We start from the raw sequence: 17,571 nt of genomic DNA on the forward strand, positions 1-17,571 counted from the left end.
GATCATCACATTCCTGTCTTTCCCTCCACACTTTGTCCTACTATAAGGTCTTCAGGGGCATTGACATATCTGTAGCTACCATCTCTTATGAGGCTATTGTACAGTCAACTTCTTTTTTATAAATAAAAAGAGTACACTTTAAAATAATGATTGAAAGTATAGTATGGTAAATATATAAAGAAGTAACAGTTTATTATCATCATCAAGTATTATGTACACTACATAATTGTATGTGTTGTACTTTTATGTGACTGGCTATAGCAGGTTGTTTTTATTTTGAGGTGTTTTTTTTTTTTTTTTTTTTTTTTGACAGACTCTCACTTTGTTGCCCTCAGTAGAGTGCATGGCGTCACAGCTCACAGCAACCTCCAACTCTTGCCTGAGCCTCCCAAGTAGATGGGACTACAGGTACCTGCTACAAGGCCCGGCTGTTTTTTTGTTGCAGTTGTCATTGTTGCTTTAGCTGGCCTGGGCCGTGTTTGAACCTGCCAGCCGTAGTGTATGGGGCCAGCGCCCTACCCAATGAGCTATGGGTGCTGCCCTATAGCAGTATTTTGTCTTGTACCAGTGTCAGTGTAAACATGGGTAGTGCAGTGTGCTACAGTGTTATGTGAGCTCCCCATCTTCTGTAAACAAAAGCAGTTTGCGGGGGTCTGTTACAATCTTATGGGACTAGTGTCATAGAGTAGTATGTGTGGTCTTTCGTTAAACGTGAACTCTTTATTTGGGTATGTGGCTGTATTTCTTTAGATTTTGACAAGTAGTCACGACTCCCACCACCTTAGTCATGAGACAGGATACCTCCATCATTCTACAGGCTGTGATTGGGAAGGAAATATTAAAAGTTGTTCGATACTTAAAATCCATATGAAAATTATTGTGTAGATTTTATTGATACTCTAGTTTCGTTTGAATAATCAGATTAGGAGAGAAACTTATTCGAAAAATCAAGCAATTCTGCTGTTTGACCAGGTTACTCTCATTTCCTCTCTTCTATCTGTTTCCTTCAGTTCATCTTTTTTCCTTGTTCGTGTGAGTGCAGAGCACTTTGACAAGTGCTTTCATCCTAACTCAGGATAAGATGCTGCCTTCCCTTCTTTCCTCTTTGTGTATACAGATCCTGTTTCTCTGATGGCTTCACAGGGAGTCACCGTCCCTTTCCCATTTAAGAGGGAAGGGGAAAGAGATTATTTCTCCTCAAATTCTAGAGTAGAAGTTGCTCAAATGGCACAATTCAAGCCCCTTCCCTTTCTCTCTCTCAACCATTGGTTTTGAAAGGGCATTTCTTTTTCTTGTAGGAGTATAAACTTGTAGAATTCTCTTGGACTTTTTCAGGTAAAATGATTTAAATATAAGATTACTCTGTACAGACTAGAATGCTCACTTCTGCCACCTTCCCAGGAACTGGATATTACTGGTATGTAAGGTGGCTCCATCTGTGTTGTCTTCTAGTTGCTAAGCCTTCCATTTACATACTATCCTGACTTTTACCATAAGAAATTAATTTTTCCTGTTTTTGATCTTAATATAAGTAGACTCACACAACACTCTTTGTGCATAGTTTTATGTTTGTAAGGGTAGTATGGGATTGCAGTCCCCTCCCCCGTGGTGCTTGGAGCACAGCAGATATTATTTTGTCTTACTAATATTTGTCTTACTTTTGTTTTCCTTTTCCTTTAGATAGAGAGAGCATGGTTTACTTGTTTTTTTTTTTTTTTTTAATTGGGGATTCATTGAAGGCACAAGAAACGAGGTTACACTGATTGCATTTGTTAGGTAAAGTCCCTCTTACAATCGTGTCTTGCCCCCAATAGGTGTGGCATACACCAAGACCCCACCCCCTCCCTCCTTCCCTCTCTCTGCTCTTCCTTTCCCCCCCTCTCTTTTTCTTTCTTTCTCTGCTTTCCCCTTCCCCTACCCCCACCGTGTTATTAATTGTCATTAATTGTCCTCATATCAAAATTGACTACATAGGATTCATGCTTCTCCATTGTGGTCTGAGAACATGCAAGGTAAAAATTCAATTTTTTTGATTCTGTTGAGGTTTGTTTTGTGTCTTAGGATATGATCAATTTTGGAGACTATTCCATGGGGCAATGAGAAGAATGTATATTCTTTATCTTTGGGATGAAATGTTCTATATGTGTCTACGAAGCACAGTTGTTCTAGGGTCTCATTTACTTCCCTTATACCTTTGTTTAATTTCTGTTTAGAGGATCTGTCCAGCTCTATAAGAGGAGTGTTAAAGTTCCCTATTATTATGGTGGTATAGGATATCATATTGCTTAGACTGAGTAAGGTCTGGTTCAAGAATCTGGGAGCAATTAAGTTGGGTGCATAAATATTTAGAATTGAAATGTCTTGTATTTTTCCCTGGACCTATATAAAGTGACCATCTTTGTCTTTTTTTGACTTGAGTTGATTTAAATCCACGTACGATTGCAACTCCTCTTTTCTTCTGAATTCCATTTGCTTGAAAAATTGTCTTTCAGCCCTTAACTTGGAGTTTTAATTTGTCTTTTGAAGCTAGGTGTGTTTCCTGCAGACAGCAAGTGGATGGCTTGTGTTTTGTAATCCAGTCAGCAAATTCTTCAGTGGGGAATTAAAGCCATTAACATTTACTGAGATAATTGATTCATTTTATTTTGTGAGAGTCAGTTGCTTAGTTTTATCTTTTGCATCATTGTGGAGGTTAGGTTCTGTCCTTTAATTTCTGAGTTCTTACTTTGCTGTTGATCCATTGTGATGGCCAGTGTGTAGAACAGGCTGACGTATTTCCTGTAGCGCTGGTCTTGTTGTGGCAAATTTCCTCAGTGTTTGTATATCAGTAAATTATTTGATTTCTCTGTCAGTTTTAAAGCTTAGCAGGATATAGAATTCTGGGCTGGAAATTCTTCTTCTCTTTTTAGTAGATTAAAGGTAGATGACCATTGTCTTCTTGCTTAGAAAGTTTCGCTGGAGAAATCTGCAGTCACCCTGAGGGATTTGCCCCTGTAGGTCAACTGGTGTTTACTTCTGGCAGCTTGCAGAATCTTTTCTTTTGTCTTGACTTTGGAAAGATTCATCACAATGTGTCTTGGAGAAGCTCTGTTAGAGTTGAGGTGACCTGGGGTCTGATATCCCTCTGAAAGGAGTGTGTCAGAATCTTTGGTGATATTTGGGAAATTTTCATTTATAATATTCTCTAGTATGGCTTCCATTCCTTTGGGGCATTCATCTTCCCCTTCTGGGATACCTATAACTCATATATTTGAATGCTTCATAAAGTCCCATAATTCTGTCAGTGAATGTTTTGCTTTCTCTCTCTTCTTTTCTGCCTCTTTAACTATCTGAGTTATCTCAAGAGCTTTGTCCTCTACCTCTGAGATTCATTCTTCTGCATGGTCTAATCTGTTGTTGATACTTTCTATTGCATCTTTAAGTTCCCTAATTGACTGCTTCAGCTTCTTCAGCTCTGCTATATCCTTTCTATATTCTTCATGTCATTCGTCTCTTATTGTTTCTGTTTTTGGATTTCCTTTTGGTTATTTTCCACTTTATCAGCAGTTTCCTTCATTGTTTCCATCATTTCCTTCATTATTTTCATCATCTGTGTTCTAAATTCCCTTCTTTCATTTCTAACATTTCTTTATAGGTGGAATGCTCTGTAGTAGCTAGCTACCTCATGGTACCTTGGGGGGTTGCTCTGGGCTGGTTTTTCATGTTACCAGGATTTTTCTGCTGATTCGTCCTTATGGGTGTTTTCTTTTTGTCTAATTTTCCTTTTACTTCCTCTTGCTCTCTAAGATACCATGCCTCTGGACTAGGGTTTCAATGAGTCCTTTTGGGTACAGGACCAGAAGGATGAGGAGATTGAAGAGCAAGAAGGGAAAAAAGAAAAAAAAAAGTAAAGAAAAAAAGGAAAGGAGAAGGGGGTGCGTAAAAGGGAATGTTGACAAAAAGAAGAGAGGCACAGAAAGAGAGAGACAAGAGCACCTTAAAAACCCCCAACCTCCACCAGGTTGGGTGGTTCCCTTGAGGTCAACAGCTCTTTGCTAGTCTGTTTGGACACAGTACCCCACCTCCACCAAGTAGAGAGAAAAGACAAAAATGCTATAAATCAAATTGAAAGAAGCAAACAGAAAACATTACAGGATAAAATTGGGGGGGAAACCAAACAATAGGGATAGAAACACTAGCAAAAATGAAGTTCTACTTGTTAAAGAAGGCAACAATGGAAAATTATATTTAAACAATAAAAATGGAAAAAGAAAAGAAAGAAAAAAAGAGAAAAATCTAGAGGAAAAATGTTAAAATTAAAACAAAAACCATAACAAAGCAGTATATATATATCACAATGCTGATACAGCTGTACGATATGGAGACTGGAGGCCACTCTGATTTCTCAAACCCCACAGGGTGGAGAGCCTAAATCTCTCCTCAGCCCACTTACAAGGCACTTTATACTGCTAACCTCAGCTAAGCAGAAGGTTTTTCAGGAAAGTCCTTGTTGTTGGGATCACTCCTAAAGTGGCTGTCCATTTACCCAGTGTGCCAGAATAGGTCTCACTCTATGCCCCTGAGGGCCAAGGCTGTAAGGTGTCTCAGGTGCAACCTAGGCTGCTCAGTCACTAGATTACTCTCCCAAGGTCTCCCACCAGATCCTTGCTCTGTGACCCTGAAGGCAGAGCTTGCTGGAGCAGTTCTCCCACAGTGGCTCTGCACCACCCACAGCCAAACACTGTTAGCTCCTTGCATCTCAGTACCTCAGTCTGGGGCCCTGGACAACGCTTAAAGTCCTGTGCATTCATTGGCATTCTAAGATTGCTGACTTCTGTAGCAGCTGATCTGGGATAGGAAAGGCCACCAGAAAACCCAGGGAATTCATCTCCATGTCGACCTTTATGTGTGGAGGTCCCTAGCCAGAATGCCATCTCTCTAACTTTTGATCTTCTTAAATTTGTTTTTTCTTACATAGTGAACATTTTTTAGCTGTATTTAATTGGAATATTGGGAAAATGTACGTCTGTTTGATCTTTCTAGAAGGAGAAATCTGATTGTTTTAATATCTTCTTTATAATCCTGAAATCATTCAAAAAAATAAAATGAAATATTTTATGCATTTATAGTTAGTAAGATGAATATAGTCACCCAAACAAAGTATTTCAACAAAAATTGATTGGGGTAAAATACAATCTCATGTAGTTCTGTTTGTATGAAATCTAAAATTTTGGCTCAGTACCTATAGCTCAAGTGGCTAAGGTGCCAGCCACATACATCAGAGCTGGTGGGTTTGAATCCATACTGGGCTTGCCAAACAATGACAGCTACAACCAAAAAATAGCCGGGTGTTATGGCGGGCACCTGTAGTCCTTGTTAATTGGGAAGCTGAGGCAAGAGAATCCCTTAAGCCCAGGAGTTGGAGGTTGCGGTGAGCTGTGACGCCATGGCACTGCCTAGGGCGATAGCTTGAGGCTCTGTCTCAAATAAATAAATAAATAAAATAAATGATTTTAACCCTGTGTAAATTTTAATTTCTATGTTTAATTGCAGAATCTTTTAGCTGAAAAAGTAGAACAGTTGATGGAATGGAGTTCCAGACGCTCAATCTTCCGAATGAATGGTGATAAATTCCGAAAATTTATAAAGGCACCACCTCGAAACTATTCTATGATTGTTATGTTCACTGCTCTTCAGCCTCAGCGGCAGTGTTCTGTGTGCAGGTAACTTATATAATTCTAAAATTGAAAAACCATAACCCAGGCTTATATATTAATTTTATTATATTTATTTAAAATAAAAGAATTAAGAAGTCCTAGAGTCATCGCATGTAACTATGTGCATTTGAAAATAAATGTAATCTATAAAAAGACATTGATAGGCTAATATTTTATTTTGACATGTAAACCATTTATTGACCAGTTGCACATATCATTATAAAACTGTTTTGTCATCCATATCATCTTGTGAGTCATCTAATTGTATCTATGGTCAGTGAAGGAGCCTCCTTAAATACATGTATTTTAACAGTTTAATAGAGAGGATTCACTTTTACCTAGGAGTCCATTTACTTGATACCTCCAATGATTAGAAATTTCTTCTATATAAGTAAGCAATTATACATGAATGAAAAAACAAACAAAAAGAAATGAATGAAATACTCATTAATAGGAACAAACCAAAGAAAAATTTGGACATCTACAAATAACAATATATGTGCAACAAATAATTTCTTAACTAAACTTTTTGTTGTGAGATCATTATAGGTTCACCTGCAGTGGTATGAAATGATAAAGGGATCCTTTATACTTGTTACTAAGTTTGTTCCTGTGGTAACATCTTACAAAACTATACTATGATATCACACACGGGATATTGGCATTGAGACAGCCGAGATGCCAAACAGTTCCATCATTCTTTTTACCCTTGATAGCCACACTCACCCTCCAGTCTACTCTCTACACCTTGAATTTGACCTCTGGCAATCACTGATCAGTTGTCCATTTCTATAATTTTATCATTTTAAGAACATTATTTACATCTTACATATATGAACTTTTAAGTTTGACTTTTAAAAAATTTGCTATGATTCCCTCAGAATCCACCCACATTGTTGGATTTATCAACAGTTCATTGTTTTTATTACTAAGTGATAATCCATAGTATAGAGATACTGTAGTTTATTTAACCATCCATCTTTAAAAGGATTTCTGTTTGTTTCTCATTTTTGGCTATGACAAAATACAATTGCAATGGATATTTATCTGAATGTTTTTATTTGAACTTAACATTTTAATTTTTCTGGGACAAATGCTAGAGTGTGTGATGGCTCGACTGTATGGCAGTTTCATATTTAGTTGTATAAGAAAGTGCCAAAATGTTTCCTAGAGTGGCTGTATGATTTAAATTCCAGCCGTCTGTATATGAGTGATTTAGTTTGTTCTTGTCCTTTGTTCTTATCATTGGTTGTTGGCACTGTTCTATTTTAGCCATTCTGATAGTTGAGTATTGATAAATCTTGTGTTTTTATTTTGTGTTTCCGTAATGGCTAATGGAATTGAACATTTTTTCATGTGCTTCTTTATTACATGTATGTCATCTGATGGAATCATCTGGTCATGCCTTTACACATTTCTAATTGGATTTTTATTGAGTTTTGAGAGTTCTTTATATATTTAGATATGAGTCCTTTATAAGATATGTCATTTTTAAATATTCTTAGTACCTCTAAGAACAGTTTTGATTTAATGAGGTTCACTTGATCGGTTTCTCCCTTTAGAGGCCTTACTTTTTCTATCAGATTGAAGAATTCTTTGTGTATACCTAGGTACCAAAGGTTTTATGTTTTTTTCCTGGAAGTGTCCTAGTTTTACCTTTTATAGTTCGATTTGGTATTGGAGAGAAAGCATTCAGTCTTTCATAGATACGTGTGATATTAGCTGTAGGGTTTTTTTTTTTTGTAGATGATCCTTATCAAGTTTAGAAAGTTTCTCTTTTTCCTAGTTTGCTGAGAATTTTTAAAATCATGATTGGGTGTTAGATTTTGTCAAATTTTTTTAGTGTCAGTTTTTTAGTGTCAACTGATGTGATTTTTCTTCTTTAGCCTATTGATAAAATGGATTACATTGATTGATTTTCAGATGTTGAATAATTTGTGCATACTGAAATAATAAAACTCATTTTACTGGGATGTATTATTCTTTTATATATTGTTAGATCCCTTTTGCTAATAATTTGTTGAAGAATTTTGCATCTAACTTCATGAAATTTGTTAGTCTATAGTTTTCATTTTTTTATGTTGTTTTTCCCTAGCTTTGGAAGTAGGATAATACATGTAATGGCCTCATAAAATGAGGTGGGAAATGTTCCCTTTTTAATTTCTTTTCTTTAAATAGTTGATAGAATTTTCCAACAAAATCATTTGAGGGTGGAGATTTCTTTTTCAGGAGCATTTAAATTACATAGTCCATTTCCTTAGTGGTTAAGGACAGCATAGGTTATGTGTTCCTGTTTGGCTGAACACTTTTTTTTTTTTTAGTAACAACTACTTTTTGTGTTGGGACTCCATGTTCTAGGATGCTCCACATTGTATATTCATTGTAGACTTGGTTTAGTCTAAGTCATTGTGAGCTTTAGTGGGGTTACTAGTAACTTGGTTCACTTAAAAAAATCAGTTTCATTCAGACTAGCTTACAGAAAGGAAATTTCAGTGTTCTGGTTTTATGATATCCTAATCATGACTGTATATAGGGGCATGGCTAGAGATGAGTAAAAAAGATGGTGAACAAAATATTTTTTAAAAACTCAGATGATTCTGAGTTCCTCTCCTATCTAACTTGAGGACTAATAGTTAAGTAGGTATTAACACTATTGTCGGAATTGGGCTAGCACATTAAAGCAGTGGTTCTCTACCTTCCTAATGCCATGAGCCTTTAATACAATTCCTCATATTGTGGTGACCCCCAGCCATAAAATTATTTTTGTTGCTACTTCATAACTGTACTTTTGTTACTGTTATGAATTGTAATGTAAATACCTAATATGCAGGATGTATTTAAGTGACCCCATGAAAGGGTCATTCAACCCCTAAAGGGGTGGCAGCCTACAGGTTGAGAACCGCTGTCTTAAAGCATATATAAATCCCTTTCAGACAAAAATGCCACTTTAATTGCCATTTTGTTGTAATAATTCATTGTCTAGTAAAAATAAAAAAATCTCTGAAATCCTGTAATGTCATATATAGATGGTGCTAACAAAATGTATGCATGTGTTAAAAAAGAAAAAAACTGTATTAAATTTGTAATACTCAAGTCCCCTTTGACTTCTACAGAGGTGCTCAATGTGACTTACATTTACCTTTTTTTTAAATCAATATAGATTACTATGATTTTAATAGTTTTTCCTTTCTTAAAATATGCATGCATTTTTTTTGGCATCCTCTGTATGTTAGGCAAATTAATTGTTCCTTAAAATTGAATATGTTGATTTCCTATAATCACCAGTATTGTGAAGAAATATTTTTAATTGGTCATTTATTTTATTTTGTAACTGTGATCTAGAATGATTTTATTATCTAAATATTTATTTCACAGTTGCATAAAGTTCTATGTACAGTGGTAACATAAACCATAACATACTGTTAAATGGTGTCTCCTTTGGGTAGTGTTTACTTCACTCATTATGGTGTTATATGAGTTGTTAGTAAATATAGAACCTTAATATTTTAATGGCACTTAGTTTCTGACAACCTTTACTTCTTTTCTTTGTGTTTTTCACAGCCTATTTTGTAAGAAATTTTTACATTTTAGAAGAATTTTAGATTTATAAGAGAAAAGGAATGAAATTATTAAGAAAAAATTAAAGGATTAATATGGGGGGGGTGTTAAGAGAGAAAGAACAGGTGAAAGTTGAAAAGCAAATTAAAAGTATGGAGCAGATTCCTGGGCCTCACGCCTACTGTTATGATGCAATTGTTTTGGACTGGGGCCAAGGAATTGATATTAAAGAAATGTGATCTCCTTAATTCTAGCGTACAAACTAATAAAAAGAAAGAGAAGGTAAGAAGCAGGTTCATGGCTCATAACTTTGGTTTATTTTTCATTGAGGAGCAATGGAAATAAACTTAACTAATTAGATAACTAGGTAGCATTGAATACCCTTTTTGAAACTAGAATACCAGCTTCTTAGTGAAGAATCTATAGAACTGAGTGGTTTTCTTGTTTAGTACAAGGAGAAAGAACCAACCTCCTTTGGGATTTTCATGTTTGCTTTATGGTATGAAGTAGCAAAGGAGCCGGAAGTGCTAACGAAAGGGGTCCCTGAATAGCCGACAGACTAGTTGTGACACTACCTACCATTGAGCTAGATGTTTGCAAGGTGAAGAACAGGTTTTGTGTAGAAGCAGGATGGAGTTGAATATTAGGAAGTTCTCATAACTGGTTTATTTAATTGCTGAAGCATGATGTAGACGATTTTTAATGGCCCAGAGAAGCTTGAGGTACTAGGAGACTGTGTTAATGTCTAGATTATAAATTTGTATATTGGGATTATTCAGGATGATGTTGCCACTAGAAAGGAAAAGCTTGACATTCAGTTCCTCTAGAAAGAGGAATGCCTTGGAGTTTATTAGGTGAAGATGATAAATTTATGTTGTAGGATAATATAAATTTCAGTGGAAGATTTGTTGAATAATTGTGAATGAACGGTGGTCTTGAGTTCTCCTACTGAGCAGTGGTCCTGAGGTCTAGTGTTAAGCTAAGAGAGCGTTAACTGTGGTCCAGATGAGAGTGGCAGAGTGGACCACAGAGATGGCAAGGGGATAAGTAAGATGAAAAAGTAAACAAGAATTTCAAGAAAAACTTTTCAAGAAAAATTACCCAAATTATATTTCTGAATAATAGAGTAAACCTCAAGGGGAGTCATAGAACGTTTAGAAAGGCACCCTGTTATCGGCAGCCATTTTTTTTCCCATGTGAATTAATTCTCCTGGATCTTCCTATATGAGTGTACTTTTGGACCATTCTGTAATTACTGCTGTAATCTTTTACAATTTTATAGAATCTCTGAAATGTTTATAGCTATAATTTAAAAAATCTTAGTGCTTTCCTTTGTGAAACTGTTCTGCTTTTTTTCTTTTCTTCAAGGAAAAGTGAAATTTTCTTCTTGAGTTAACTCACGCTCAGATCCTCCAGTTGCTTTTCCTTGCTGAAAGACTGGTGAAGGAGCTTTTGGCTTCCCTATAAGCCCTTTTAGCAAATCATTCTGCTCTTCCTTCACACAGTCAGTTTATTCACCAATTTCATAATTCAATTCTCACCTCCCTCAGTGCTAACATCAAACTCCTTGGCCAAATAAAGTTGTTAATTAAGACTGCTCGACATAATTCTCACCTCCCTCAAGTGTTAACTCCAAACTTCCTTTATCAAATTACACGTATTTGGGAATATTCCCCGTAATTGTGCTAAACCTTTTTAGATATATTCTCCCACACAGTTACTCATCTATTCCATAGTTCACTACAAATTCTAAGAACAAAATACCCTTTTCTAAGGATATTACCATGGGATGGTAGTTTTATGAAAAAAGTTCAGGTGAAGGAAAATGAAAAACTATATGTAGAATCAAGCAAAGTTGAGTATACCAAAGTTTTGGTGATATGTTAGAGATTATTATATTATTGGACTCCAAATAACTGAAAAATATTACTAAAAGGTAATTTGACAAGGGTGGTGAATAACTCATTATATTGGCATATCAGATATTAACTGGCTAACATGCTTTGTCCCCCAGCTTTATAAAATTATTGTTAACTGTGTGTAAGTCATTGAGAGCTCCATGTTAATCCTATAGGAACCCAGTATTTTCCAGTATAGTTTTAGTCTTAATGGGAAAGTTTGGAATCTGACCATAAATAAGAAAGTTCTTTGAGGACAGACAATTGGCTAAAGGATTACATTGGTATTCCAGTGAGGATGAGGATGTGCTGATGCTGGGTCACCTGAAGGTCAGGGCTTTGCACTTTCCCTGCACTTAGTAGGATTTTATTGAATTAGGGAAATGAGAATGTTATATTGATGGAAACCTCAGAAGTTCTTGTTATATGTTTACAGAAGTAGATAGGATATAAAATAGTGTTTTATTTCTCTAAAAATGCTTTATTAAGGAAGATTGTAACGAAAATAAATTACTTGTAAAAGTATAGTCTTGATGATACCGGATTTTTGATTTTGGATTTCCAGTCTCTTGGTCTCAATGATTCAGTGATGAATCAATGGACCACAGGATGGACAGTAAGTTAGGTTTTATTTACAGAGGTATTATTACAGCTCTTACAAAGAGCCAAACCTTGCAGAAGAAGATAAGATAGGTTTTATATAAGTGTCACAGCTCTTACAAAGAGCCAAACCTCCTTGTAGGGCGGGATGTAAGTGTCAGCTCTTACAAAGAGCCAAACCTCCCTACAGAGCAGGGTGTAAGTGTTACAGCTCTTACAAAGAGCCAAACTTCCTCACAGAGCACGGTATATGTGTTACAGCTCTTCCTCTTCTGCTCTCTCTCCCTCAAAGGTCTGCAATGATGTGCTGAAGTCTTGCTCTTCTGCTCTATCTTCCTTGATGATCTGCCCCTAGGCTCTCTGCTCAGGGGTTTATATAGGGGCAGTTGTCCAATGAGCTGAGAGCTTAGCTGATTGGTCTATAAAAATAGACCAGTCAGGAGCAGGATTGAAAATGGACCAATCAGGAATGCACTAGAGGAATCGCCAGTGTTTTCCCCCATGGGCCTGGACTTTTTTGTTACTGGAGCCTCTGGTGGGAGAGGAAAGCTCCCCCTTTGGCTCCAGCCTGCAGGTTTCTGTGCCAGCTGCTGCCAAGGCAGAGCCCGCAGGTCCTCTAGGCCGCTCTACTAGAGCCTCTGGTGGGGGAGGAAAGCTCCCCCGCTTGGTCCAGCCTGCTGGTTCCTTTGCCGGCTGCTGCCACCAAGACAGAAGTGGCAGGTCCCCCACGCCCTGCTCGGCTGAGCTGGCTGGGGCGCCACTTTTCTGGTATCATTGATAGCTAATAAATAAATAAAGATCAAAGTTTCTAGAAATATTATTTATAGATATAAATCTGTATTAATAAATTATAATTACATTTGTATTAACTTAAAGCTTTTTTCCTTGGTTTCCATGATTTTAGTATATATTAGTTATTTAACATATAAAGTAAGAGTCATTGTTTTTCTCAGTGAATCTTCTGAGACTGTGGTCTCAGACCTGGTCTTTACATAATTTCTCTTACGATGAATAAGTCTCTTGATCCAGTACAAACCAGTACTTTTTCAAGTAAAACTACTTCACATATATTCTTTCCCTTTGTCAGTAAAATACAGTGAAGAAGATGACTTAACTCCTTGTATTTATCAGAAGGTAGTGATTATAATGAACCAGTGCAGAGAAGAATTAACATAATACCCAGCCTGTGATTATTAGTTAGAAAGGCCAGCTCCCAAGGTTGGTCCTTGCCTGGTGTATAGGATCTTAGATTTTGGGAACTCTCTCACCATTTGTTAACTGATCAGGGTGGCTCGCTGTGCCTAAACTGTTGGAGCATATGGTTCATTCTGAACACATGCTCTCCCCAGGAGTCCGGGATTGTTTCACCTGCTGTACAGAGGGTGTGTAGATGACCAGCTCTTCCAGCACTGAATCTTTAATGAGCCTCCTGGGTACACAACACTGTATCCCTGTTGTCACACCTCTTTGCTGAAGGAGTTGATTGAATCCTCTGTGCCTTAACAAGGAATCACTCTCGGAAGCTTGCATCACGTTTGCTTCAGATTTTGCACCAGGTGCCTTTCCCCTTTGCCAGTTTTGCTTTGTATCCTTTTACTGTAATTAACTTGAACAGTAAATATGACTACATATTGATTCCTTGAATAGTGTTAGTGATTCACTAAACCTGGGCTGGTATTGGGAACCCTCACATAGAACCTCCTAATAATTCTGAAATGTTTTTCATTGCTCTTGGCAAGAAGGCATATATTTAATATTCATTTTAGCTTTATTTAAATTTTTATTTTTCAGGTCTCTAGAATAACATTCCCTCCCCCTTTAAAAATCCTTAATTGAGGCTCAGTGCCCATAGCTCATTGAGTAGGGTGCCAGCCACATACACCGAGGCTGGCGGGTTCGAGCCTGGCTGGGGCCTGCTAAACAATAATGACAACTGCAACTCAAAAATAGCCAGGTGTTGTGGCAGGCGCCTATAGTCCCAGCTAGTTGGGAGGCTGAGGCAAGAGAATTGCTTAAGCCCAAGAGTTGGAGTTTGCTGTGAGCTATGATGCCATGGTACTCTACTGAGGGTGACATAGTGAGACTCTGTCTCGAAAAAAAGAAAAAAAGAATTCTCAATAGAACTGAAGGGAAAAAGAAATTTTATTTTATAAACTTGTGGCTTTCTACCACGGGATTATATTCTACTATGATGATATGATATTATATTGATGCTGACATTTATTTTTTGAACCAATTTTAACTGAATGGTAACTATATATATATATATATAGTGCTGGATACAGGGAGATAATGGTAAACAAAGTGACCTGGCTGTAGCTGTCATTAATCTCAGAGTCTAGTGTTGTTTTGTACTCAGTATTTAAGATTATAAGTGTTACCTGTTGAAGTATCTTGAGTGTTACCTGTTGAAGTACAGGCAAGGGCCTGTATGGCTTACTGCTTCTAAACCTTGAGCTAATTCATTCATTTATTCAGTTCTTTATCATTGGTGCCATAAAATCAAATACATATTAGAAGCCTCATCTCTATACTATATATATGTAGTAGGTAAGAAAACTTGTTAAATGAATTATTTTCTTTACTACATGACAAGCCACTCTCCTTAGCATACCGCACTTAAACATTCATGTGTTACTGTTCCTCAACTTTTTTTAAAGAAGAGAACTACAGTTCCTTTGACTCAGTTTCACGTACATGTTGTATATAATTCGGTATCTTTATGTCCATATACATTAATGTTTTAAGATATGTCTTTGAATCATGTATTTTATGTTAGAATTGTTTTCCAAAGAAAGGTATCTTTTGGCATGGTGGCTCATGCCTGTAATCCTAGCACTCTGGGAGGCTGAGGCGGGTGGATTGCTGGAGCTCAAGAGTTGAAGACCAGCCTGAGCCAGAGTGAGACCCCGTCTCTAAAAGTAGCCAGGTGTTGTGGTGAGCACCTGTAGGCCCAGCTACTTGGGAGGCAAAGGCAAGAGAATCACTTAAGCCCAAGAGTTTGAGGTTGCTTTGAGCTGTGACACCATAGCATTAGACCAAGGGCAACAAAGTGAGACTCTGCCTCAAAAAGAAAAGAAAAGAAAGGTATCTTTCATTCTGAAAGGTCTATAAGGAAAACACGGATGCATAGGAAAAGAGAGCTGTAATAGATAAGCCTCATTTATCTCATCAGCCAGTGAATGATGCAGCATCAGTTCCCATGTGATAGTAAACTGTTGAGTCTGTTTAATAGATTGTAAAGGCATTGAGTCTATTTAATATATTTTAGTACATTCAGCAGAGTCCTGGGTACGTATGTGTATAACAGAGCCAGAGAAACAACTCTGTTAAGTATCTTTATGTAGTGTGCTATTCACCAGTTTTTTGTTCTCCTTGAATAATAGGTGACTCTGCTCACTCCAGATTTGTGTAGGTTATTTAATTTGGGGTTTATGAATATATGCTTTGGCATATGTATAAAAAATTAATTGTAAATATATGACTATAAAGTTATACGCAGTTGGAGTTTGATAGGAATTCATTATCTTCTAGGAAGTCTTAATCACATTGAAAAGAGAAACCGTACTTCTAAAACATGCCTTCAAAAATTACCTTCATCATAGTAAACTTACTACACATATAGAACTATAGATGAGTTAATTCTTTTTAGTTTTACATCGCCTTTAAAAAAGGGTTATAATATAAAATCAGTGTTGTATTAAATGACCCGTTTGTTGTTGTTGTTCCCATAATAAAAAATGAAGACCGTTTCATGTAACAGATTTAACAGAGCAGTGCCCTTAGCCTTTCTGGATCCTTCTGATGCAGCTTGACTGCCCTCTTCAGGCTGCATATGAATATATTAGAACAATGTACAGTGCTCCCTATATTTATATTACCAGGAAACACCAAAGCAGTGTTGGAGATGTGCTTGGAACCTTTGTGGCTTTAAATGTGCAATTTCAGGTGGCAGTGAGGTCAGAAGTGTGCTAATGAGCACTAGTGATGTGTTACTTACTCATCAGTCCAAAATGGCATAAACAGATGCAAAATCCACCGAATTTCTTTATCTGTCATTAGTTAGGTCTCCTCTGTACTCTACTTAAAGTATTAAGAATTTGAAATATGAGGGGCGTAAAGGTTAATGGATTAAGGATAGAGAAGAGGGTCTTTATTGTTAGGGCACATTTATTCTAATGAATTTTGTGTATTCTGAAGAGATATCATTAATACGTACATGTTTCTCAGGCTCACTGAACAATTTTTTTCAGTGGCATATGGATTTGTTCACTGATCCTGTTGGTACTAAGTTGCGTCCAACAGAAGAAAGCCCCGTTTACCTTGTCGGTATTAAATTGTCTCCAAGTATTGTATTTGCGTCAAGAAAATGTAATTTGCTTTGGTGCCTATGGAATTCTTTATTCTAGCCAAAGCGGTTTCTAAGTATATTGGTCTAGAAAATTTTGCTGGGTGGGCTTTGGCCTGCTAGGTTCCAGTGGAGAGTATGTACAAGATAAGTCATATCTTCATTTATATAATATTTTCATAGCCTCATATATTTTTCCATCCAGAGCATTTCCAAAGACTTAATCTCTTTTCCTCCAATATATCATACACAGTTGCTAGACACAGCATTCTTAAATAGTATTTTGCATAATCCACTTATTTCAAAAACTCTTGTTCACAGAATAAAGTCCAGGTCCTATGTATCTTTTTACCACTTCCAGTCTTTTATTTCCTTATTTTCTAACATAAAACTTATATTCTATTATTTGAACACATAATACACATTTCTGAGTGGGTAGTCTTTATTTATACTGTTTATGTTGCCTTACTATTCTCTCCCTATTGTTTCATATTATAATTTTAGTTCTTCCAGACATACCTCCATGATTTTCCATTTCTTTTCATATTCACACTTTGTCTAACCACTCCAGGCCACTGTGATCTCATCCTTCTCTGTATGCTGTATAGAATCTGTATTCCTTTTAAAAATACATGGACCTTACTTATGTATTAAAGAACACAACTATTCTTTCCTCTATTAAGCTTCTTAAAGATGGACACTGTGAGGCATATTCCCTTTTCTTGCAGCACATATTAAAATTGTTGAGTTTGAATATCATTGATTATTAAAATCTGAATCCTATATTTGTCTATGAAATTGGTATTATATATTACATGATGATGTAGTCATTATAGGCTTTCGAATCATGAATATGATTCTTTTAACAAACAGATTCTATATGTGACGGTACACAGATTTAAATTGTAGCCTCCCCTCCCAATGTCATAGAGTAAAAGCAAATTTACCTTTAAAGAGACACCAATCTCTGATGTTAATCTGACTAAATGGACTTCTAGCCAGACTCACTAGAATTTAGAGTCTCTATGTGGTAACTTTAGTTTTAGGGCATTTATGATAATATTGATTGGTTTGGAAAGTATAATATTCACTATCATATCACTATTAATCTTTATTGAATGCCTAGTATATACTGGGTCCTGGCCATTGGATGATTGATATGCATGAATAGATATATAAATAATGCCGCACAGTGATTACGAATTTCCATTTCACACAGTTGCATTAACAACTATTGTAGGTGTAGAGGTTTGAAGCTTTTGAGAAAGGTTTGGAAAGAAGGGATGATATTCTAAGTAAAGTTTATGAAACAGACCCTTTGAGTATGGTATGTTCACAGGGTTATATAAGTTGTGGCCAGTGTATGAAGCTTCACCACTTCTCATTGTCCTCATATGGATAGTGGGGAACGTTTTTGGAATTTGGAATAGAGGATAGATTCTACCAGTTTGTTTCTGGGAAGTTAAATCTG

General features: G+C 36.5%; 1 protein-coding gene across 2 annotated transcripts in view; it reads left to right on the forward strand.

Annotated features, from left to right (window-relative positions):
• Positions 1 to 17,571, forward strand: part of TUSC3 (tumor suppressor candidate 3) — a 141,222-nt gene that overhangs the window by 42,381 nt on the left and 81,270 nt on the right. For both annotated transcript variants that reach the window (XM_003797656.2, XM_003797657.3), the window contains exon 2: positions 5,533 to 5,702. In XM_003797656.2, coding sequence (XP_003797704.1) covers positions 5,533 to 5,702 — 170 coding nt within the window. The remainder of the gene's footprint in view (positions 1 to 5,532; positions 5,703 to 17,571) is intronic.

The sequence above is a fragment of the Otolemur garnettii genome, unplaced genomic scaffold, assembly GCF_000181295.1.
Source record: "Otolemur garnettii isolate 467f Iridium unplaced genomic scaffold, OtoGar3 scaffold00121, whole genome shotgun sequence".
NCBI lineage: Eukaryota > Metazoa > Chordata > Mammalia > Primates > Galagidae > Otolemur > Otolemur garnettii.